At 50.4% G+C, this 22345-nt stretch overlaps 1 protein-coding gene across 1 annotated transcript; it reads left to right on the top strand.

The window, feature by feature from the left end:
* The first annotated feature begins 313 nt into the window (after positions 1-313).
* On the top strand, positions 314-22345 carry EIF3B (eukaryotic translation initiation factor 3 subunit B). The gene is made up of 19 exons (XM_041749813.1): positions 314-938; positions 5318-5510; positions 7405-7524; positions 7834-7891; positions 8086-8214; positions 8489-8646; positions 11594-11725; positions 11814-11880; positions 12263-12309; positions 13338-13548; positions 14872-14944; positions 15739-15861; positions 17271-17349; positions 18141-18279; positions 20138-20263; positions 20365-20442; positions 20794-20902; positions 21150-21266; positions 21896-22345. Exons 1-18 carry the CDS (start codon positions 446-448, stop codon positions 21251-21253), a joined length of 2439 nt encoding a protein of 812 aa, XP_041605747.1. The 5' UTR covers positions 314-445; the 3' UTR covers positions 21254-21266; positions 21896-22345.

Genomic DNA, 22345 nt, shown 5'->3' with positions numbered 1-22345 from the left:
ATAAGAGAAACTTACGTGTCTGACGAAAGGCTCAGATGTCACAGTCAAGGGCGTTCGTCGAGCTTGCATCTTTTTCAAGTACATACTTTGGAGTTCTGCGTTCGTGCAGTTAAAGCTCCTGAGCCGCGTCCTCGTGCCTCCCTCGGCGTCACCCAATGGTTTGGTCCCTCGGCGCGGTGCCCGCCGGGAGGAGGCCGGAGCTGGCTGCCATGTTGGGCTGAACCATCCGGTGGCCGCGGCCGGGGGGGGGCTCTGGCTGCGGGGCGTGTGCGGATCGAGCCCAGCCGGGTGGTTCCGGGCGCTGAGCTCGCGCTCGTCCTGGGCGCGCTGCGGCGGTCGGCGGTGGGCACGCCTTCGGGCCCCGGGCCCGCCGAGGCGCTCTGGGAGCATCGGGGCGTGGGCGCGCCCCCTCCCCGAGCCGCGTGGGCCGGCCCGCCGCACGCACATGGCCCGGCGGCAGGCGCGCGGGGCGGCCTGGGAGAGTCGGAAGCGCGGCGCGGACGGGCGAGGAGGCAGCGGCGGGCCCATGCAGGACGCGGAGAACGTGGCGGCGCCCGAGGCGGCCGAGCAGCGGGCCGAGCCCGTGCAGCAGCAGCCGGCCGCTGAGCCGCCGCCGGGGGAGGAGCCGCCGCGGCCCCCGGGGCCCGGCGCGCAGGAGGCGGCGAGCGGCGAGGACGACGAGGCCGGGCCGGAGCCCGACGAGCCGGCTGAGCCCGCGGCCGCCGCGGAGGAGAGGGCGGCCTCCGCCCCGGGCGCGCCCTCGCCGCCGCCCGAGGAGCCCCCAGCCCCCGCCCCGGCTGCGGGCGAGGCCCCGGCGGAGCAGGCCGGGGACGCGGCGGCCGAGGCCCGGTCCGAGGGGGCGGGCGGGGAGGACGGCGGCGCGGACGAGCCCTCCTTCAGCGACCCCGAGGACTTCGTGGACGACGTGAGCGAGGAAGGTGAGGCGGCGCGGGGCTGGGGGCTGGGGGCTGGGGGCGGAGGGCGTCCCCGCGCCGCACTTGTCCCGCCGTGGGGATGGCCTTCTGGGCGCGCCTGCCTCTCTTCGTCTGTTTTCTCCAAAACAAGGCGGGGGGGGGGGGCGGGGAGGGCCGGCCACCTGGGAGCCCCCGCGAGCCCTGGGGCCAGGGACTGGAGGGCGAGCAAAGCGGGGCCTCCACAAGCCGCACGGCCTCGGGTGGCAGCCTCGTCTGCAGGCCGGCGCCCAGGGGGACCCGCAGGCGATGCCGCGTGGACGCGCCGTGGGGTCGATGCGCTGCTGTCCCTTCCAACAGGCGCTGGCCGAGCCGGGGTCCTTGAGCTCCGCTCCACGGAGGCCTCTGCCTCCAGCTCCTTCCGTGGACCGCGCCCCTGCTAGGGCCCCTCTCAGGCTGTGCGCACACCCCCATCCCGCTGTTGGAAGTTGGTCCCCCCGGGATCCAGTGGCATTCCCTGTAGCTTGCTTTGCACTTTTTTTTTTTTTTTTAAACCTTGATTCAGTTTACAGGTGTCCGTCCGCTGCTGGCCTGAGAACTTTGGTCCCCTCAATGACTTCTGTAGGTGGTTAATCTCATTTGTTACTGTTTATGTTTTGTTTTTAGCCATTTGAACTCTTTCAAGCACAACAGCAGATTCCTTTGCATAATAGTAAAGTAGCAAGGATGCGATGTCAGTGACCTGGCTAAGGCTGTGCCAAGAAAAGAAGATGTCATGTTAGGATATTCTTTTTTCTTTTTTCTTTTTTTTTTTTTTTTTTGAGATGTATCCGATAACCCTGAGACTGTCGCAATCAAAGAATGTCAAGTAAAATGAGAAAGAAAACTTAGGGAGCTGACAGCATTGTTTACTTTTAATTTAGACGTAGTATTAAAGAGCTACACGTTATTGTCCCTGTCCTAAGAGACAGCATAGCTTGAACAGCAGGAAAGGCTGCAGAGCCAGGAGATCTTTGGGCCAATGGTCTAGCTGCGGTCCCCTTCCTGTGAGAAGATGTGCTGCTCCTGCTGGGGTAGATATAAGAATTTACTAGGAGACAGTGTTGCTGGCACCCACAGTCATTTTTACTACAGTTTTTCTTCTATTTTAAAATCGAAGATTTCGGTTGAAAGTCCGTTTTGAGCCCCTGAGTGTTTGCTCTGTAGTTTTCTTTCTTTTTTTTTTTTTTAAAGATTTAAAAAAAAATTTTTTTTTAATTTATTTATGATAGTCATACAGAGAGAGAGAGAGAGAGAGGCAGAGACACAGGCAAGGGAGAAGCAGACTCCATACACCGGGAGCCCGACGTGGGGATTCAATCCCGGGTCTCCAGGATCGCGCCCTGGGCCAAAGGCAGGCGCCAAACCGCTGCGCCACCCAGGGATCCCTAAAGATTTTATTTATTTACTCAGAGACAGAGAGAGGCAGAGACACAGGCAGAGGGAGAAGCAGGCTTCATGCAGGGAGCCTGATGTGGGACTCGATCCTGGGACTCCGGGATTATGCCCCGGGCCGAAGGCAGGCACTAAACCACTGAGCCACCGGGGCTGCCCCTATAGTTGGTTTTTTTTAAGAGCAATTGTTTGAGCACAAGTTTTCTGCCACATGAATTATTTCTAGAACTGGGCTGTGTGACAGTTGTCAGGACACTTATGTGGGCACAACCAGCCAGGCCAGGTGACCACCAGGAGGGTGTTGGGATCCTGTTGCTTTGGTCAGAGTGACCTGAGAGGCTCCTGGTCTTGGGGAACTAACACTGGGCACATGGCCAACTGGTTGTGGTCAGGATCCCAAGTATGTTTTGTGTTTAATGAGAACTGCCCTGTGGGGTCAGAGTGAGATGCAGAAGGTATGGATGGGTTCTTTTGAAAGCAGACTGGGTCTCATGAAGAGTCCTCTTGAGGTGCCAGCAAACTCCAGTGAGATCATCCTGACTCCTAATTCTGAGATGCTATACTGTAACTCAGTTGTGTTGTTCCCAAGGTCATCTGTTTAAATTTTCAGCTGCCTTTGATGCTCAGCCAAACAAGTACATGACAAAGGTTTTTTTTTTTTTTTAAGATTTTGTTATTTATTTGAGAGGGTGTGAGCAAGCAGGGAGAAGCAGATACAACCAACACCACACCACCCCCACCCCCACCCCCACGCCCACCTCCCTGTTGAGCAGGGAGCCCTATGCAGGGCCGGATCCCAGGTCCTTGAGATCATGACTTGAGCTGAAGGCAGATGCTTAAATGGCTCAGCCACCCAGGCACCCAAGATAAAGTTTTTATCTCAAGATATTTTCTTTTGGGACCTATCAAATATTATTTATCTTTACATTTGGCATTTAGTTTTGAGAATTGCTTCTTTGTTTCTCTTGGAGGCAGGTTGGGAATCCATTGGGCAGGAGTGACCAGATACATGGGCTGGTGACGATGAAGGATGTCTCTCTCCATTTTGCGGTTGCTGCTCTTACTCCCATACTGTACATGGGCACATTCTCATAAACAAGACACTTACAGATTGTGAGAAGGAGTCCACAGTTTATATAAAAGCTGAGCTTATTATTGTAAACCTTGTAAATTCAGATCAGGCTAAACAGGCCATGTAATTGTATGGTAAGTGAACTTTAAAAACGACCCAAGGAGCTGACTCTAGCCTCAGTGGTGAAGATGTCTCTTATCGCTGTGACTCTAGTTATAGCCTCTTCTTTTTTTTCTCTTTGCTCTCAATTTTAGCCTCTTTGGAATTTGAGAGGCAATTGCTTTTTTTTTTTTTTACAGTAATGCTTTTAATATTCATGAACGTGTTGGAATTAATGAGATAGTTTGTAATAGCTTGCTTCTTGAAATTAAAAGACTTTTTTCAACTTTGAAAAATTTTTTTAACCTTTTTTGTATGGAAACTTTCCAGTACAAAAGTAGAGAAAGTACATATTAACTTAGAATGACATATAGGAAGGAATAGTTATGGGCACGTATCCTGGATAACATGTTGAAATTCTTGAATAGAATTCAGAACTTGGAGTAATAATTGGGTTCTAGGACCTGCAGCTACACAAGTAAAAGCCACCACATTCCTCAGCTGTTTCTCCTTTGGGCTGTATGTACTGATGTAGCTTCATCTGTCAGTGGCTCTGACAGCATCTTTGATCTGTTTGAGCTCCTAATGCAGCCAGTGCTCTTTGTAACTTTATAGCTTTCTAGACTAGCAACTAATTAGGTTAAGGATTTGTGCAGAATTTATATTAAAAGATAAAAGTTCTCTGGTAACTCATTTGACCTCTGAATGTCCATCTCCAGCAGCAGGCCTGAGGTAGACAGCAGTAGGCAGCGCCCAGGTGGCATTGAATCTTCTGGACAGGCTGTACCACGTCCATTCCCACACCTGTGATCTGCTCCCCAAGAGCTGCTTTTCCTGGTCCTTCCACACTTGTTTTCTTTTTCTTACCTAGCCATTCATCTTATGGAAATGAAGGAAATCTAAGATGTTTGAGTACTTAAGATGTTGAATACTGAAATTTTAATTTTTTTTTTTTAAGATTTTATTTATTTATTCATGAGAGGCAGAGACATAGGCAGAGAGAAGCAGGCTCCATGCAGGGAGCCTGATGTGGGACTCGATCCCAGAAGTTCAGGACCATGTCTTGGGCCGAAGGCAGGCACTAAACCGCTGAGCCATTCAGGTATCCCTAAAATTTTAATTTTTAAAGTAGGTGATGTGAACAATACGTTTTTAGTTTGGGGTTTTGTTGTTTATGTTTTCAATTTTTGAATGTAGTTATTAAAATAGTGGTTAACATGTACTGCTTAATGCGTCCCGAGCAGTCCTAAGCATTTGTGGATTTACTATCCGAATGGCTGGTGCCTCTCCAGCATCCTGAGGCATCTCATGGAATCCCAGGGATCCCAGGTCCCTTTGCCATTTGCTCTCAGGAACCTGTGGATTCTCTAATCTCCTCTTCTTACTAGGCTGAGGCTATTTTACATAGAGTTGTTTGTTTTGTCTTAACCTGAATGGGAAGAAAGTGCCTGCTGGTGGGTTTGCATTCAGGGTGGGTCAGAAAGCCCCGCACCCCCTGCTTTCCCTGAGAAAAGCTGTTCTCTTTGTTGGCATTCTGCATAAAAAGAAAAAAATCATTTAAAATCTTCCATTATTTTCAGGAATGAATGGACATATTGATGGACAAAGGGAGCATGAAGAGTTAAAATCTTCCTAACTTTTTCAAGTTTAAATTTTGAGTCAATTCAGGGCCATGATCTTTTGTTCATAGTGAAAGTGCTTATTCATTTTTTACTTCTTCGGAATTTGTTTAGAGTGCTAACCGAATTAATGTTTTGCTTGGACGAAAAAAAGTGATCTGTCAAATCTTTCACCTGTACAGAACTGCTGGGAGACATTCTCAAGGACCGGCCCCAGGAGGCCGACGGGATCGACTCGGTGATTGTAGTCGACAATGTTCCTCAGGTGGGGCCCGACCGCCTGGAGAAGCTCAAAAATGTCATCCATAAGATCTTTTCCAAGTTTGGGAAAATCACAAATGATTTTTATCCAGAGGAGGATGGAAAGACAAAAGGGTGAGTGGTATTGGTCCCTGACACCTTGTGGTGGCAACCAGGTGGCACTGGGGTCCCTGTGGACACACACACACACACACACACACACACACACACACGGTGCACCCTCACCTGGCACATCTGCCTCTGTTCATTCTGCCTCCCTCAGCTGAGAGCTCCACAGGCAGGAGGAGATGTAGGTGATTCTGAATTTGGGTATTGTGGGTTGGCTGCTAAATTCTTAAGAAATCAGAGTTTGGAATTTAAATCTTCTGCCATCAGAGTAGTAACTGATACAAGATACATCCTGAATAAAGGGGACCAACAGATTGGAAGCTGACAAAATTTCAGGAAAATTTTACATATGGTATTTTATTGATTCTAAGATGATTCTTTTTCCTCCTCATTCGTATCTCTGAAATGGGGATATTTCTTACAGTCTAGGTGAAAGCTGTGTGTCACTGCTTAATTAGCAACTTTTTTTCTACTGTTAACCTAAAATGGTGCAACTATTAAAAATGGTAGCATGAGGTACGAGTCCTAGAATTCGCTTTTTAAATTTAATGTGAGGTTCTGTATTCATTTTCAGGGCTGTGCTATTCTATTCTGTTGTATAATCAGCAGTTCTGTCAGTTGACATTTAGCATTTTGCAGTTAGGGACAGTCGTGGACCCATCCCCTTTAGAAGAGGTGTGAGCCTTTCCTTGCTATACACTTGGAATGGAATTGGCTTGCTTAAAATGCTCATCTGTAGTCCAAGTAGACAATGTCAAATTATGTTTGGGTGATTCTCAGCTGTTTTCACTCAGCCCACAGAACAAGAGTTCTGTTTGCTGCTCTACAAGCTTGTCAGAATTCTCCATTAGAATTTCTTTTTCTTTTTTTTTTTTTTTTTTCCATTAGAATTTCATGTGACACTGGCCTCAGAGTACAAGGCAGGAATGAGAAGATGATAAAACTTATTAGGCTTTTTAAATTCAGATTTTGGAACTACCTGAGATAGATTTAAAGAAAATCTTTTTTCTTTTTTAAACTGCCAAATACAGGTTATGCTCCTTGCGTTTTTTATTTCAGAAACAATGTAGGAAGGATACATTGCAGGATACATTGTTATCCTTCCTACATTGTAGGAAGGATAATCTCTTTTTGACCAGCAGTTGCTTGTCTTGTATGTTTTGTTATGAAGCACTCACTGAAAGCCTTTAGAATTTTACTTTCCATGAGGAATTCATTTATTTATTTGGTGGGGAGGGGCAGAGGGAGGAGAAAGAGTCCCAAGCAGACTGCTGAGTGCGTGGAGCCCGACACAGAGCTTGATCTCATGACCCTGAGATCAGGACCTGAGCTGAAACAAAGATTGACACTTAACTATGTCACCCAGGAGCCCCATAATTTTGCTTTTATTCTTTTAAAGTTTGTAAAATTTATTTTTATTTGTAGCAAAGCAGAGTTTATTGAGCAATAGTAAGCTGATAATACAAGGCTTCTGAAGAATGAGGAGACCTGAGAGAGTTGCCCCTTATAATTTTGCTCTTAATACACAATATTAGACTGTGCATGGTCTCAAGATTTTTAATAGCTTTATTTGAAAGTTGCTGTATAATACAATTGCTTAGTCTTAAAGTGTATAATCTCATAAATTTGACAGGTGTACATCTGTGAAACTGTTACATGGTAAACATTTTAATTAACTTGTGTAACTTGTGATTGTGGCCTGAAGGACTTTGGATCTTCTGTTAGGATTTCGTTTCTGTTTAGGGAAGCCCTGTGCTCTCGTGAGTTGACTCTTGGGGATGTGGTAGATGGGTCACTGGCCTTGATGGTGCTTACAGTAACGTGGACGGGTCTTGGTGTGTTGAGCACGGCCTGCCCAGTCTTAGAGTCTGAAGTTGCGTAAAATGGTGTCTTGATTCAGGTATACGTTCCTGGAATACGCATCTCCTGCCCACGCCTTGGATGCTGTGAAAAATGCTGATGGCTACAAGCTGGACAAGCAGCACACGTTCAGAGTCAACCTGTTCACAGACTTTGACAAGTAAGTTCTGGCCTGTTTATGATCCGGATCTTCACCGGACATGAGAGGCTTAGCACCTCTGGGGCCGTGTGGGGCGCCTTCCTGGTAGCCCTGTCCCCAGGCAGACCACTGTGGGAATGTTTTCCATCCCCTCCCCTGGCAATCCTGACCAGTAGCACCCTCGCCACAAGGATCCCTCGCCCATTATTCCCACCACTACCCCAGTGGGCAAGGGGCCACCCCACACTGCCTGTGGCTCAGAACTCCCAGTGTTGCTACCACCCCTTGTAGTTGTGCGCATGTTTCACATTAGCGTTTTCTTTATTCTAGGTATATGACCATCAGTGATGAGTGGGATATTCCAGAGAAACAACCTTTCAAAGACTTGGTACGTTGATGGAGTCTATACGTGCTTGAAAGAAAGGCTAGGTAGCCCCGTGGCTTGCGGGGGTGAGCGCCTCAGGCATTGGCAGCTGCTGACCTGAGTCGGTCAGGTCTCCAGGGGCATCAGGCAGGAATATGGCTTCTCGGGTGAACGGTGATGAGACATACTCTGTCCCTTGCCTTTGGTTCTTTTTCCAGGGGAATTTACGTTACTGGCTCGAAGAGGCAGAATGCAGAGATCAGTACAGTGTCATATTTGAGAGTGGGGACCGTACTTCAATATTCTGGAACGATGTGAAGGACCCTGTTTCTATCGAAGAGAGGGCGGTGGGTACTTGCTGCCATGTGGGGATTATTTACTCTGTGTTTCTGTAACTGGGAACCTGGGTACCAGGGCAGGGGAAGTGTCATATCTTTCCGATCACATTTCTGAGAGCAACATTAACATTGTTCGTTCTTTTGGCTTTAAAATAAGCCACGAGACATGAAGAGGCTTTTTGTAATTTCCATTTCGGAGTCTGAGGAGTCGGTTCTTTACAGAAGGAGTCTTTGTGCTGGCTTTTTGTGGTCCTGTTAACACCAGCTCTGACCTTTCCCGCAGAGATGGACAGAGACATACGTGCGCTGGTCTCCTAAGGGCACTTACCTGGCCACTTTCCATCAGCGAGGCATTGCTCTCTGGGGGGGAGAGAAATTCAAACAAATCCAGAGATTCAGCCATCAAGGGGTTCAGCTCATTGACTTCTCACCTTGTGAAAGGTAAGCGGTTAGGAAAGGCGGGTGGAGCCCATTCTCTTCCTTTGTGCTGCGCCCTGCACCTGATTGTAAACCTTGTATCTTGTAGTAATTTCAAACTTAGTTGAAGGATTGCAGCAAGAGTAAAAGGAGCTCTTTACCAGTGTTCCTTGGTTAGCACATCATGGGGTTTGCTTTATTGTTTCTCCACGTAGACACACAGGATTTTCTCCTAAGCCATTGGGAGTGAGCGGAAGCATCATGTCCCTGTGTCTCCCACCCCTCACCCACCGTATGCATTTCTAGTGGCAGGGAAAACCCTTAACCTGTCCCTGGTGCCGGTCAGACTTAAGGAGATTGAACATCGATCTACTACTTTTTACTTATGTGCTATCCTGTTCCCATATTTCCCTTGATCCAGTAATATCCTTTGTAAAACATCTGCCCCTTCAGTTCTAGATCTAGTCCAGGGTTGTGTATTGTGCCTATAATCTCATTGTGAGTGGCATTTCCTCATGTGTAATGGAGCAGAGGTTTGTGGGAGCAGGTGCAACACCAGGAGCTGGGAAGGAACATTCCCATGGCCAGGCAGTGTTTTTTGTCCTATCTGCTTATGGCTTTAGTCCGAACGCCCTCCCCGACTGCTGCTTTGTGCCCCCTGATCTGGGCTGTCGCTGAGCCTTCCCTGTCAGGTCCCCTCCCGTCCGGAGCAATTCAGCCTTCTGCCATATGTTGTGAGTTCATCATGAACTCAGGCCCTGGCCCTGGTATCTCTGGGCTCCTGAAACGTGGCTTACCTGTACCTGCTCTACTTTTGAGTTTCGTTTTTATGTATTTTTTTAAGGGTCTTTTATTTATTTATTTGAGAGAGAGAAACCATGCTCACATGGGTTGGGGGGAGGGGCAGAGTGAAAAAGAAAAGCACACTCCCTGCTGAGCAGGGAGCCCAATGTGGAGCTTGATCGCAGGACCCTGAGATCATGACCTAGGCTGGAGGCAGACACTTAACCAACTGAGCCACCCAGGCACGCCTGCTTTTGAGTATAAAACTTTTCTGGTATAAAATTTTTTGGTATAAAATTTTTATAAAGTTTTTCTGACACCTTAAAAATTAGGGGACTTTAGTAACTACATCCTAAATATCTTGCTCTGACGATTTTTTATTTTGCCATGTTTATTTCAAAACTATTCTGGGAGTTTTGCATATGTGACAAGTATCTAGGAAGGTAGGCATCGCTGCAGGTGTGGGTGTGTATTCTGTGTGTGACAGTTCTTTGCCCCCACTCAGCAGCCCTGACTGGCTCCCTCAGCATCATCTAATGTCCACGTGCACTCTGGTTCCCCGACTGTCCCCTGGTCACTGTCATTTGTGGCTAGTTGTTCAAACCCAGATCTGCCTGTCACCCTTTGCTGCCTGCCCTTCCTGTGTTGTGTTTCATGGTGGCTTGTGAGGAAGATGGGGCCCAGGGGGTGTGCCCAGTCCTTCCTCAGGGCATCACAGAACTGGTTCCCTCCCTCCTTGTGTTTTCCCATAAACCATGAGTTTTGGGCAGCCCGGGTGGCTCAGCGGTTTAGCGCCACCTTCACCCCGGGGTCTGATCCCGGAGACCTGGGATCAAGTCCCATGTCAGGCTCCCTGCATGGAGCCTGCTTCTCCCTCTGCCTCTGTCTCTGCCTCTTCCTGTGTCTTTCATGAATGAATAAATAAAATCTTTAAAAAAAAAAAAAAAGTGAGTTTTACATGATGGACGTTCAAGAGTTTTGGTAAAACTAAAGAACTTTTGATAGAAGTTTTAATAAAAAAAACTTTAGTTTTTCTGGCATGTGTTGTTCTTGGCAGACTCAAGAATTCACAAGCACTTGGCTCCCAATACTTGAGCTGCTCCCTGCAGCAACTTGCTAGAACCAGATCCATAGGAGACTCCTGAGCTCTGGCTCAGATGGTGTGTGGGGAGGAGCCCCGGTCTGGCAGGCATTGGTCCACCTGTATCCCAGATGTATGTCTGCGGCTGTAACTTGTGTATATAGAGCTCTGTCCACTGAAGGACCGCACCTGGACCGTCTTCCTCATTGTCACATCCCAGGGATTCTACAAGGTGCCTCACACGGGAAACATTGTGTTGGGAGCAAGTGTGTGCTTTGGTCCTACAATTAGTGTGAAAAGTTTATTTTTCAGTTAATTACCAAATCAAGGCGTTTCCATTAAAAAACCGTAGTTCAGCATGTTTATCTCACTTCTATGTAGGTGTCCGGGGTAGGTCTATATAGGGAGCTTCCTAAAACTTGTGCAGGGAGGTGATACAGGCCTTATCGTTAGGATGAGAAAAGGAACAGGAGGCTCCCGGTGGGCACCCGGACAAGGCCATTCGCTGTTTTTTCTCGAGTTTGTTTCTACCTTTCCTGCCTCCTGTTCTGAGAGAGCACCTGGTTTAGGTGGTGGCATTGCGTGTAAGCAACGTGAACGTGTGCCCTGGGTGTAGACAAGCTAGTGTCGGGTGACTAAGAAGCCTGAGACACAGAAGTTGTGCTGGATGTATGTGGGGTTTTGAAACACATGTAGCTGTTCTGTTTCTCTTCTTATCCTAAGTAAAGGTTGATGAAAATCAAGTAGAATTTGTATGCCACGCCTTTTAGAGCTCATAAACAGACTTCGGTTTGGAATCTCTTGGGTCTTTTGTGGTCCTGATTTTGTGGAGAAACACTTTAAGGGGACCCTTGGAGTGACTGTGTGCCTTGGGGATGGTCTGCTCTGTGGTCGGAGCGGGTTCTAGTGGGAGAGCATTGCCCGGCAGCTGGGATTTGGAGACAGAGGCGGCTGCTTATTCTGGCAGCCTTACCAGGGCCTTTTGCTGTCCAGAGCGGAGGCATGGTGGGTGCAGGTGCTGCTCACCTTATTTGCACCCAGTGGGACACTTGGGGAAGAGAAGTGGGGCAGTGGACAGGATTGTAGACAGCATCTCTTTTATTACAGATATCTGGTGACATTCAGCCCCCTGATGGACACTCAGGATGACCCTCAGGCCATCATCATTTGGGACATCTTGACCGGGCAGAAGAAGAGGGGTTTTCACTGCGAGAGCTCAGCCCATTGGCCTATCTTTAAGTGAGTAAACAAACAAGCGACAGCCCACGGTGCGCCTGTCACAGCCTTTTCTTTCCATGACAGTGCCTGGCACTTTTCTTCTCTTCAGATGGAGCCATGATGGTAAATTTTTTGCCAGAATGACCCTCGACACTCTTAGCATCTATGAAACTCCCGTAAGTGACATGGTTTCTTGAGTGGTGGCCTGGCCTGGTGGGAGCTGCGGGAGATGCAGTGCTTCCCTTGTTTCATGGGCAAAGGGAAGAGAAGAGAAGAGCAGCTTTCTGTGTGCAGCACGAGAGAAGCTCAGCTCCCCTCTCCCGTGGCTGCTCCCTGGGTTCTGTCCTCTAAAGTGGCCCCCACTTGTGCTGCCGGCGGTCTGGGATAGGGGGAGACGGGTGTTCTGCTGCCATGGATGAGTTGTTTCCTTGCTGTGTGCCCCTGCTAGGTTTACTTGGTGGGCTCATTCCAGAGCTGCCTCTTTCCCTTTTGTGAAAATTCACATGTGTTATGGAGATGGCATGATTTAACTCAGTTGTAACCCTTGTTTTTCTGTAGTCTATGGGCCTTTTGGACAAGAAAAGCTTGAAGATCTCTGGCATAAAGTAAGTGAATGTTCTTATAGGTGGGCAGTAGGCACTAAGTGTTCCCTCCCTTAGTGCTTTGCTCTTAGTCCACTGAAGCAAACACCATACAGGTGCTTTGGCCTCAGGAGTGGCACTGTAGCCATGGGCCTGCTTGTTGGGCTCCGTGACTTTGCCGACCTCATGGCCCACAGTTGCCCATCCTGCATGTAGGTCCTTGGTGAAGCCACAAGCTTTTGGCTCTGCCTTGTTTCCTCTTCTTGCCTTGGGACCTGAGCCATGGCTGCTCTCCTTGGGGAGGGCGAGGCAGGGGGGAGGCATGGGGGAGGAGGAAGGTCTCCCCTTAGAGGAAAGGTTTCATGTATACTCTGCTGGCCACGGGGTGGTGTGATGGCCCAAGGCAGGCACACTTGCTTACATGAACACTGAGGATGGCTTGTCTGCAGAGAAGTGCCAGTAGTGCAGGGACACCAGTGGTTCCGACTCCTTTTGTGTTGATGTTTTTTGGTACGATGGTGGCTTGTGATACAAACTAAAGCAGAACTTGGCTCTCAGTCAGCGTCACAGTAGAGGTAGTTGTTGCATGTGTGAGCTCATGGATGGTCCACGAGGGCACCTAGCTTCTAGGCAGCTGCATGGCAGAGGGCAGTGTCCTCCTACTTCCAGATCCGCTCGCACCCCCGAGCTATGGTTTTCCCTTAGTGCCATAGTGAGTGCCAGGCATCCATTGGAGTCCAGCAGCCTCAGTTCAGTCTGTTCACCCCACAGCTGCCAGTGTGGCAGCTGGGAGCCTGGTAGGGCTTCAGGGGTGTTTGCTTGGGGCAGTGGGGAGCCCCACTCTCTCTCTTCGCTGGCAGAGTGGGCATACTGATGCCCTGGGTGGTGTGGGGGTCCAGATGGGCAGAGCTCTCCAGGAAGGCTGGCTGTTGGCTGTGTGGTGGCAAAGAGCCAGCATAGAGCTTGTTTCCAGCCGATGAGCTTGTTCCTCGCTGTGCTTTCTGTCAGCATCTCAGTCCATCCTTGCTAACACTATTTCCTTTGTTCTGCAGGGACTTCTCTTGGTCTCCTGGTGGTAACATCATAGCTTTTTGGGTGCCTGAGGACAAAGATATCCCGGCCAGGGTGACCCTGATGCAGCTCCCTACTAGACAAGAAATCAGGGTTCGGAATTTGTTCAATGTCGTGGACTGCAAGCTACATTGGCAGAAAAATGGAGATTACTTGTGTGTTAAAGTGGATAGGACTCCCAAGGGGACCCAGGTGAGTGGATGCCACTCCTTCCAGCTCCATGCTGGTCTCCTGCTTGAAAAGTGTTAACGGATTAATTGTTTGAGTTTCTGGGTCACCTGGAGACCGGCTGGTTACTGAAGACAGTTAGCTGGCCTGTCCTACCTGGAGCTCTTGTCACCTTCAGGTCGAGGGGTGGGTCACCTGTCCACATGGGTTTATGATACTTTCACTGACCTGAGCGGTCCTCTGCACAGTCTTCATTCTAGAGCGTTTTTATCACCCGAAAAGAGAAACTTTTCTCCACACCCATCAGCTCCCCAGCACCACACTCCCCTTGGCTCCTAACACCCACTACTCTGCCTTCTTTCTGTGTGGGTTTGTCTGGGAGATTTGGTGGGAATGTAGGCATAGTGTGTGGCTTTTGGTGGCTGGCTTCCCTCACTGAGCACATTTTCGGGCTCATCCAGGCTATGGCAGGTGTCTGCACCTCATTCCACATCAGGGCTGAGCAGCACTCTGCTGGGTGGCTGCCCCAGCCTGAGTGTACTCGCTTGTGGGTGGACCTGCACGTCATTTTCACCTTTGGGCTGTCTGAGATGATGCAGCATCCTGGTTTCTTTTTTTTTCTTTTTTTTTTCTTAAGATTTTATTTATTCATGAGAGTGACCGAGTGGCAGAGACCCAGGCAGAGGGAGAAGCAGGCTCCCCACAAGGAGCCTGATGTGGGACTTGATCCCAGACCCCAGGATCACATCTTGAGCCAAAGGCAGATGCTCAACTGCTGAGCTACCCAGGTGTCTCGAATCTTGGTTTTTATTAAACACCAGTGTTTGGAAGAGCCACTGCAGGGCATCTGCTGTTTTGAAATTATTTCCCCCCTATCTTGTTCTCGAGGGCACCACAGTTTTGTTTTTTCTTTTTTTAAAGATTTTATTTATTTATTCATAAAATAGGCAGAGGGAGAAGCAGGCTTCTTATAGGGAGCCCAATGTGGGACTTGATCTCCAGTCCCCGGGATCACACCCTGAGCCAAAGGCAGATGCTCAGCCACTGAGCCACCCAGGCATCTTGAGGGCACCAGTTTTGTAGACAAGCTGCAGGGCAGAGCCTGAGCCTCTCTGTTAGTGTGGCGGGCAGGCTGGAAGGGGACCCTGCAAGGACTGCACCTGTGGGTGTCTCTGGTGGTGCAGGGTGCTTGCTTGATCCTGCTGGGTTGATTTCCATCACGTAGATGTTTGCACATCTTTACCAGTCATGTAAATGTTTTTCATCCTGTTATATTGTTTTCATGGGACAGTTCCTTCATGCTTTCAGTTTCCACCATTTCATTCCCTCATTTTCTCTCCTGAACAGGGCGTTGTTACAAATTTTGAAATTTTCCGAATGAGGGAAAAACAGGTACCAGTCGACGTGGTGGAAATGAAAGGCAAGTCCCATGGGGTCCCTTGTGGTTGGTGGTCCTGGGGTGCAGCTGGGGCGCTCTGTGCTCCTTGCCTGAGCGGGTGGCTGTGGCCGACCATGTGCGCCATCTGCCTCCCAGGCCTAAACACCCCTCTCTTGGTTCAAGTTTCCCTCTGGCCCTTTTGGCCGCCATGTGACATGGCCCATACCCCCTTCATACCCTCACCCGACCTGCCTTGCAGAGGAGCAGTGGTCCTGGCCAGTTTCCCACTAAGATCGTGTGCGGGGAATGGGTTTTCAGGACGCTTTCAGCGGCCAGCCACAGAAGGGCTTTTCCTGTGACAAGTTCTCGGTTGACGAGAGCTTTATTCTGGGCCTCTGAAAACTGATAGGGTGCTGTGCTGCTGCTGCTAGGTGGGAAGTGGAGTCTGTGTCATTGGTTGTGTTTTGTGTTTTAGTTGTGTATTCTGGTTTGCAAGGGAGAGGAGGACAACGGGGAGGGGGAGAAGAGACTGAGCGACGGTCAAGCCTGGCCCCCTATCCTGCTAGCTGCTGGGGGGCTGAGGAGCCCTATACTGAGCACAGTGGCGAGCACCAACAAGCGGGGCACCCTGCAGCTGTGTTCCTGTTGGGCCCGGGTGGTCTCACGCAAGTCCCTGCACCTTTGTTCCTTGGCCCACTGTGTTGTCTTAATGAACTTAAGAATTTGGGGCGTTCCTCTGGTTGAGTAGTGAAGGCTATGCAGGAATGTTTGATCAGGGACAATAGTTAACTTTGTTAAACAACCAGACAGGCTTACTATCTATCTGGTAATTACAGAAACCATCATAGCCTTCGCTTGGGAGCCGAACGGGAGTAAGTTTGCCGTGTTGCATGGGGAGGCTCCTCGGATATCCGTTTCCTTCTACCACGTGAAGAACAACGGGAAGATTGAGCTTATCAGTAAGTAGCTTCACCCTGTTGAGGGGCGCACGAGACAACGGATGGATAGGGTCTCGGGACAGCCAAGAGGGCCCCTGAGCTCTGGCTTTCCTCATGGTGGCCACCCCGGCAGTGATCTTGGGGAGCTGCTGCTGGGCCCTTCACAGGAGGTTTCTGAGAGGAGGCACTTGCCCTCTCGCAGCCACAGTTATCGTCTCTGGGCTGGGGACCCTACGTCCCCACTGTGCTCTACTCTGCCTGCAAGGGGGGCTCCCCTTGTTCCTTGGCCTCCCCTAGCGGGGCAGGGCTTGTGAGCACTGAATTCCTGCCCACAGTGGCTCTTCCAGGGCATCCTGGGTCCTTCCCACAGAGCACAGCATGAAATAGGTCCTCACTGAGCCATAACATTTCTGTCATGTGGGGACTGAGGTGATGGACACGGTTGTGCCACCTTGGGCCCTTTGTGCATGGCTTCCTTGTGGGAAGGATGGCAAGTGTGTCCCTGTACCTGACAGCTTGGGTGCTGATCTTATCTTGAGGGAATGCCAGGAGCTCAGCGGTGTTTGTGGGAGCCAGGCTGGCTGTCACAAAACTGCAGTATCCATTCCCTGTGACTTAAGAGGAAAGAGGGGCCATAATAGGCCACCATACTGGTCTCTGATTAGAAAGCAGTTTTGTAAACAGTGTAGAAGTGCCTTCTACCCCTGATTGCTCTGTGTCATCCGCCTTGAAGGGATGACCACATGTGTGCTGCTAACACGTCTGTGGTGATTCAGGGACATATTAAAATTTTCTCTCTCCTTCAATGTAGTCTCAGAATCCTGCCTGCCACCTTTCCACAGCTCTCTGTCCCCCTCGGCCCATCCACAGATCCTCTGCAGGCCCATATCATGCTAGGGGGTTTACTTTGTGTCCTCAAGTGGAGACCTGTGGACTTAAGCCTAAGCGTTAAGTGTCCACTCTCCAGGGGGGCTCCTCAGGGTCCTCATAGGACAGAGGGAGAGATGGTTTTCAAACGTTTAGGACTCCAGAGTTTGAAAAAGGTGTTTGAGTCACTGGAAGAATAGATCTTGGGGGGGTTTTGGGTCTCATGTCTCTGTACTTGGGGTTGTGGGTTACTTGCCCTCACATAGAGATCTCGTGACTGTTTACAGTGACTTCTGTCGAGCTTCCCTGGGAAACAGATGGTTTTGAACATGAAATGTTGCTATAAATGGTAGCATAGTTTGAAAGAATTTCCTGCTCTCTCATTTTTCTTGAAGCGTAGTTCACAACTTAACATGTACTCAGACCATGGGTTTTCCACAGTTGTTTTCACAGGCAGCAGGTGGGTCTGGCGCACGCATGTAGACACACACAGGGCAGTGTCTTAGCCGCACCCCGGCTTCAGCACTTTATAAAGACTTAACGGACATTCTCTTTGTTTTCAGAAATGTTTGATAAGCAGCAGGCAAATACCATCTTCTGGAGCCCCCAGGGACAGTTTGTCGTGTTGGCTGGCCTAAGGAGGTGGGTTTCTGCTTCCTGGTGCCATCTGCTCATTGTCAGCAACGCTCTTTGGGCCACTGCGCAGACCCTGTCTGGGGCCCCGCGAGTCACGGAGGTTCCTCCACACTGAGTGTTCTTGCATGGAAGGACCGACCCAGGTGTTTTTTGGATGGGAGTTTATAGTGTTTCCATCTTGCTCAGATTTGGGCCAAAACCAGGTCAATGTAAGCCGTCCTTTGCAAGTGTTTTCAGTCTGTGCCCTGAAGACGTGTGAATGTTGTGGTTTCCTCATGGTTGAGCAAGACCTTTTTCTGGAGGGCAGTGACTCTGGTTCTCTTGTGGGAAGGCTGTTTAAGCAGATGGCTATGAGCCAGTCTCTGTGCGGTGTGACCATGAGTTGTGGCAGTGCTTACCCCTCACCCTCCTGTGCTCCTTGCTCACCTGCCATCTCAGCAGCGTGTGGGGTATGAAGATCCTGTGTCTGCCTGTTTGTTAACAGAACACACAATGGTTCGCTTTCTTGACTTTATGGGTGATACTTACTGTGTTTTAGAGGTTTGGCCTCAGGTAATTGCAATGAAAACTACTCCATACACTCATGGTTCTACCACGTACCCTTTCCATGTCTCCATTCCCAACAATCTTAGGAGAGAGAGGGGTCCCGGATCACTTCCTCCTTAATGATGAGTTAGCAGGCAAGGAATGCCCAAGGCTCCCAAGTCCACCCTAGAGCCTTGAAGTAGCAGGATACCATGATGGTGTGTGCATAGATGGGGTTCTTTGTGCATGCTGACCATGCTCTGTCTCCCCAGTATGAATGGTGCCTTGGCTTTTGTTGACACCTCGGACTGTACAGTCATGAACATTGCAGAGCACTACATGGCCTCTGATGTGGAGTGGGACCCTACTGGACGCTACGTTGTCACCTCTGTGTCCTGGTGGAGCCATAAGGTATGGGGTCCTGTGTAGCCTGGGTGCAGTGTGAGACTTGGCTGTGACAGGCCTGGTGTCACCTCTTCTTCAGGGTCTCCTTGGGGTGGGCACTGCTGGTGATCTGTTAGGTGTTCTTTGCTGCCCTGCTCAGCTGCCTCAAAAAGCCCTTGAGGGGATTTCTTGGGTGGCACAGCGGTTTAGCACCACCTTCAGCCCAGGGGTGAAGTGATCCTGATCCTGGATCCTGGAGTCCTGGGATCGACTCCCACGTCGGGCTCCCCACATGGAGCCTGCTTCTCCCTCTGCCTGTGTCTCTGCCCCCCCCCCCCCCATGAATAAATAAAATATTAGAAAGCCCTTCAGCAGCACACATGAGGCAGCCAGTTCTTCGTGACTTGGTTGGCATTATTTGATATCTCTTTACTAAGTCTGAGCATGTCTTAGGCCAACGGCAGCCTGTGCCCAGGCCCCTTTCCTCTGTGCCGGGGCCTGGGAGCTCTTCATGGTATAGTTTCTCCCCCACCCACCATTGAGCACTCACTCCCTCACTGGCCTCTCTGGCTCGGAGGCAGAAGGAGGATGTGCTTTGCCATCCACACTCTATTTCATCCTCAAGAAGGTTGCGATTTGGACCCCCTTTATCTGGTGCCCGGCTCAGTAGGCTCTCTCTGGCTGCATCCGCTTGTGTGGCCTGACCACACATGGCCTCTGTATATCTCCTCTGCTTGGAATGTAGTTCCTGTGCGCATGGTGCTTCTGCCACGGGACACCACTCAGCCTGCCCACTCTGCATTTTCCCAGTACTTATTACCCCTTCCTTTCTTGTTTTTGCTGCCAGGACACAGCATTGTGTGGCCAGGGGCCTTTTCTGTGGCTCTGCCTGGCATGTGGTCCTTGTTCAGTTTGCTTTGCTGGGTGACTGAACAGCACATAGCCACCAGAGGAGGGCCACTACCTTCAGGTCTGGGGGCTCCTGAAAGGCTGTGAACACCTGTGTATATATGTTTCTTTAATCTCAAATGTCCATATCTGAAAAACTTAAGAATTGCCATGTTCTATAAGCGCGAGAGCGTGTGTACAAAGCCCGTTCTCTGTGTGCATGTGCTGGTGTGTCTGCAGCGGTGCTCCCTCGCCCACTGTTCTGCCAATCCTCTTTTACGTTTAGTGACTGTTTCTCGCTGATCAAGATCCTGAGCTGATCCTGAACCAGCTTGTGCACCCGAGAGCTCAAGCTTAGGCAGTTCTGTGTAAGGACGTAGGAATGTAGAGCAGCTCAGGCTCAGCAAACCCCACTGAACACAGCATCTTGAATGATCTGTATGTTGGCAATAGCACACTGACTGTTCCCGAGCACATCTGCACGTGTTTGGGTGCTGCCTATTGCTGAAATCTCTTAGAATGTTGAGCTCTGTCAGATGCCACACGCTCTTAAAGTGCTGGTCTGCAACAGGATCACACCAGCATGTAAATTCAGATCCTGCTTCTTTGGGAAAGTGTCACCATGGAAAAGATGTCAGTTGAGCTAAACGGTGTGTTACGTGGCATGGTTAGCGTATGTTCTGGCTTGAGCTCCCGGTCGCAGGCCAGTAAAGAGCCCGTGCTATGGGAGCTCGTCCTTGCTGCTACATGCACGGTGCACTGTGTCTTCCTGTTGGGTTTAAGGACTACATTCCCCCTGCTGCATGCAGATTTGGGAAGCAGAGATTTGTATTTGGCTCTCTGCCAGATACCTACAGCACTGTCAGGTGTTGGCCGTCAGACTACCGGGAGGAGATGCTTGTTTTGGTTGGTGCTGTGAGGGTACAGGTGCCTGGAGCCTTGCATCTTGCCATGACTCAGGGCACTGAGTAGTGCTTGGGCCTCTGCCCTCTTGCAGGTGGACAACGCTTACTGGCTGTGGACTTTCCAAGGACGCCTCCTGCAGAAGAACAACAAGGACCGCTTTTGCCAGCTCCTGTGGAGACCTCGGCCCCCCACGCTCCTGAGCCAGGATCAGATAAAGGTCTAGGGTCCCTTGAGGTCAAGGGAATGTGGAACTTCTTGTTTGTGGTTCTTGCTTTGAATGTTTAAATTCTGGGTGGCTCATCTTTGTTTTTGTTTCAGCAAATTAAAAAGGATCTGAAGAAATACTCCAAGATCTTTGAACAGAAGGATCGTCTGAGCCAATCCAAAGCCTCAAAGGTTAGCCTCCTCCCACAACTGAGGGAAGGGCCAGCATCAGGCCTGAGGGGATGGCAGTGTCTGCGTGGGGGTTGCTCATCTGCCGCAGGTGCTTGCTGTGTTCCTGCCATGCACACAGACTGGTGGGACCCTACTGCACCTCTGGGTGGCTGGCCATCCAGATGCGGGAGGGATTGGTCCTGAGCTGAGGGGATGGAAGAGAGCACGTTCTTCCAGTCCTGACCCGAAAGCCTCTGTGAATAGAGGAGTCCTCACGACAGCCACTGCAGCAGGCATTACTGTTGGCCATGGCCCTCCCTGTGGTGGAGAGGGGCCTGTCATCCCCATGACTTTCCCCAACTCTGTGCTCAGGAACTGGTGGAGAGGAGACGCACCATGATGGAAGATTTCCGAAAATACCGGAAAATGGCCCAGGAGCTCTACATGGAGCAGAAGAGTGAACGTCTGGAATTGCGAGGAGGTAACTGTTAGCTGAGGATGTGCATATTAGAATATGTCTCTGTGAAAATGTGTTTCTCCCCTGTTATTTGAGTTTTCCAGTTAAGTGTCATAAAGACCCTTAAATTGTCAGAGAACAGAGTTTCCCATGGTTGCAGGTTCACGCCCACAGGGCACCTTACTGTGATCACTCTGGGCTTTCAGCTGACAAGGGTGGGTGGGTATGCATGTGTGTGCACACACCCCATTACCTCCTCCCCTACTTGCAGGCGTGGACACCGACGAGCTGGACAGCAACGTGGAGGACTGGGAAGAGGAGACCATCGAGTTCTTCGTCACTGAGGAGATTATCCCCCTGGGAAATCAGGAGTGACCTAAGCACAGGGGTAAGGCCTCTTCAGACAGGGATGAGCAGTACCCTAGTGGGTATTCTCTCTCCCCTGTTGTGTTGTCCCTTGAGTGAGGAAACCCCCAGATTCATGGCATTGGGGTCCATATGACTCTTGTGTGGGAGTCACAGAGGGTCCAGTGCATACCCAGGCTGTCAGAGCTGGAGCTTTTCTCCAAAAGTAGCAAGGCACCTTTCAAGTGGGGTTTGAGTGTGGCTAAGACACAGGGCTGGGGGGAGGACGGAGGCTGGCTGCGAACTGTCTCTGGGCATTTGGCTGTGAGAGGGCCTTGGTGTGCCCAGCAGAGACGAGAGCCTTCAGAAGCCAGTCCGGCAAGGCTGGGCACTCACGCTTCTCAGTAAGCACTCGAGGAGGACCAAGAGCCATCATGCCCAGGTTGGCCAGCGGGTGAGCATGACAGCTCCTCAGATAAACTATCTGCTGTTGAGGCTGCTCCCCCGGGGCGTCTGCTCCTATTCACCTTGGGCATCAGGTTGAAGCAGAGCTTGCAGTTTTCTTTTGCCTTCTGAGATGGTCTGGGGGCATCATCGGCGGTCGTTGTTGCTAACCTGTCTCCTGTTGTCAAGGCATGGAGCAGAGACTGAACACTTGCTCCCTTTTTGCAGTGTCCCCACGTCTTGTGCTGGAACCAGGTTGTCCTGCGAGAAGTCTGCACAATGCCTGAATTCTCACCTGTGCTTTTTCTTGCTCTAGACTGTGCTCCCGGACTCCCCCATCTTCCACACATTACTGTGCCTTTAACCCCTGGTCTCCACCGCAGGGGAGGATGGAAGGCACTACTTTAAGTTTTTTCTTGTTTGAGGTTTTTAAAATCACGCCACCAGCATTTGTTAATCCCACTCTCGTGCACGGCCACAGTGGCCCCTCGGCCTCCTGAGGTGCACAGCCAAGCCGTCTCCCCTCAAGGACTTGTCTGTCCCATGTGCCTGGGCCAGTGTGGCTGCGTGCAGGACGCAACAGGGAGGCAGCGCTCCACAGTGTCCTGGTGCCATTCAGGTTGTGCCAGGTTCTCTCAACGGGCTGAGTGTGGAAATAAAAGCAAACCTGTATGAAAA

Source organism: Vulpes lagopus, chromosome 3 (assembly GCF_018345385.1).
Source record: "Vulpes lagopus strain Blue_001 chromosome 3, ASM1834538v1, whole genome shotgun sequence".
Taxonomy (NCBI): domain Eukaryota; kingdom Metazoa; phylum Chordata; class Mammalia; order Carnivora; family Canidae; genus Vulpes; species Vulpes lagopus.
This window is presented reverse-complemented; position numbering and strand designations above follow the sequence as displayed.

Excerpts from the sequence above, each read along its gene's own strand:
- EIF3B (XM_041749813.1), top strand. The coding sequence starts at position 446 with ATGGCCCGGCGGCAGGCGCGCGGGGCGGCCTGGGAGAGTCGGAAGCGC. Across the intron at positions 8,647-11,593 it reads GACTTCTCACCTTGTGAAAG|ATATCTGGTGACATTCAGCC; the intron begins GTAAGCGGTTAG and ends CTTTTATTACAG. Across the intron at positions 12,310-13,337 it reads TTGAAGATCTCTGGCATAAA|GGACTTCTCTTGGTCTCCTG; the intron begins GTAAGTGAATGT and ends TTTGTTCTGCAG.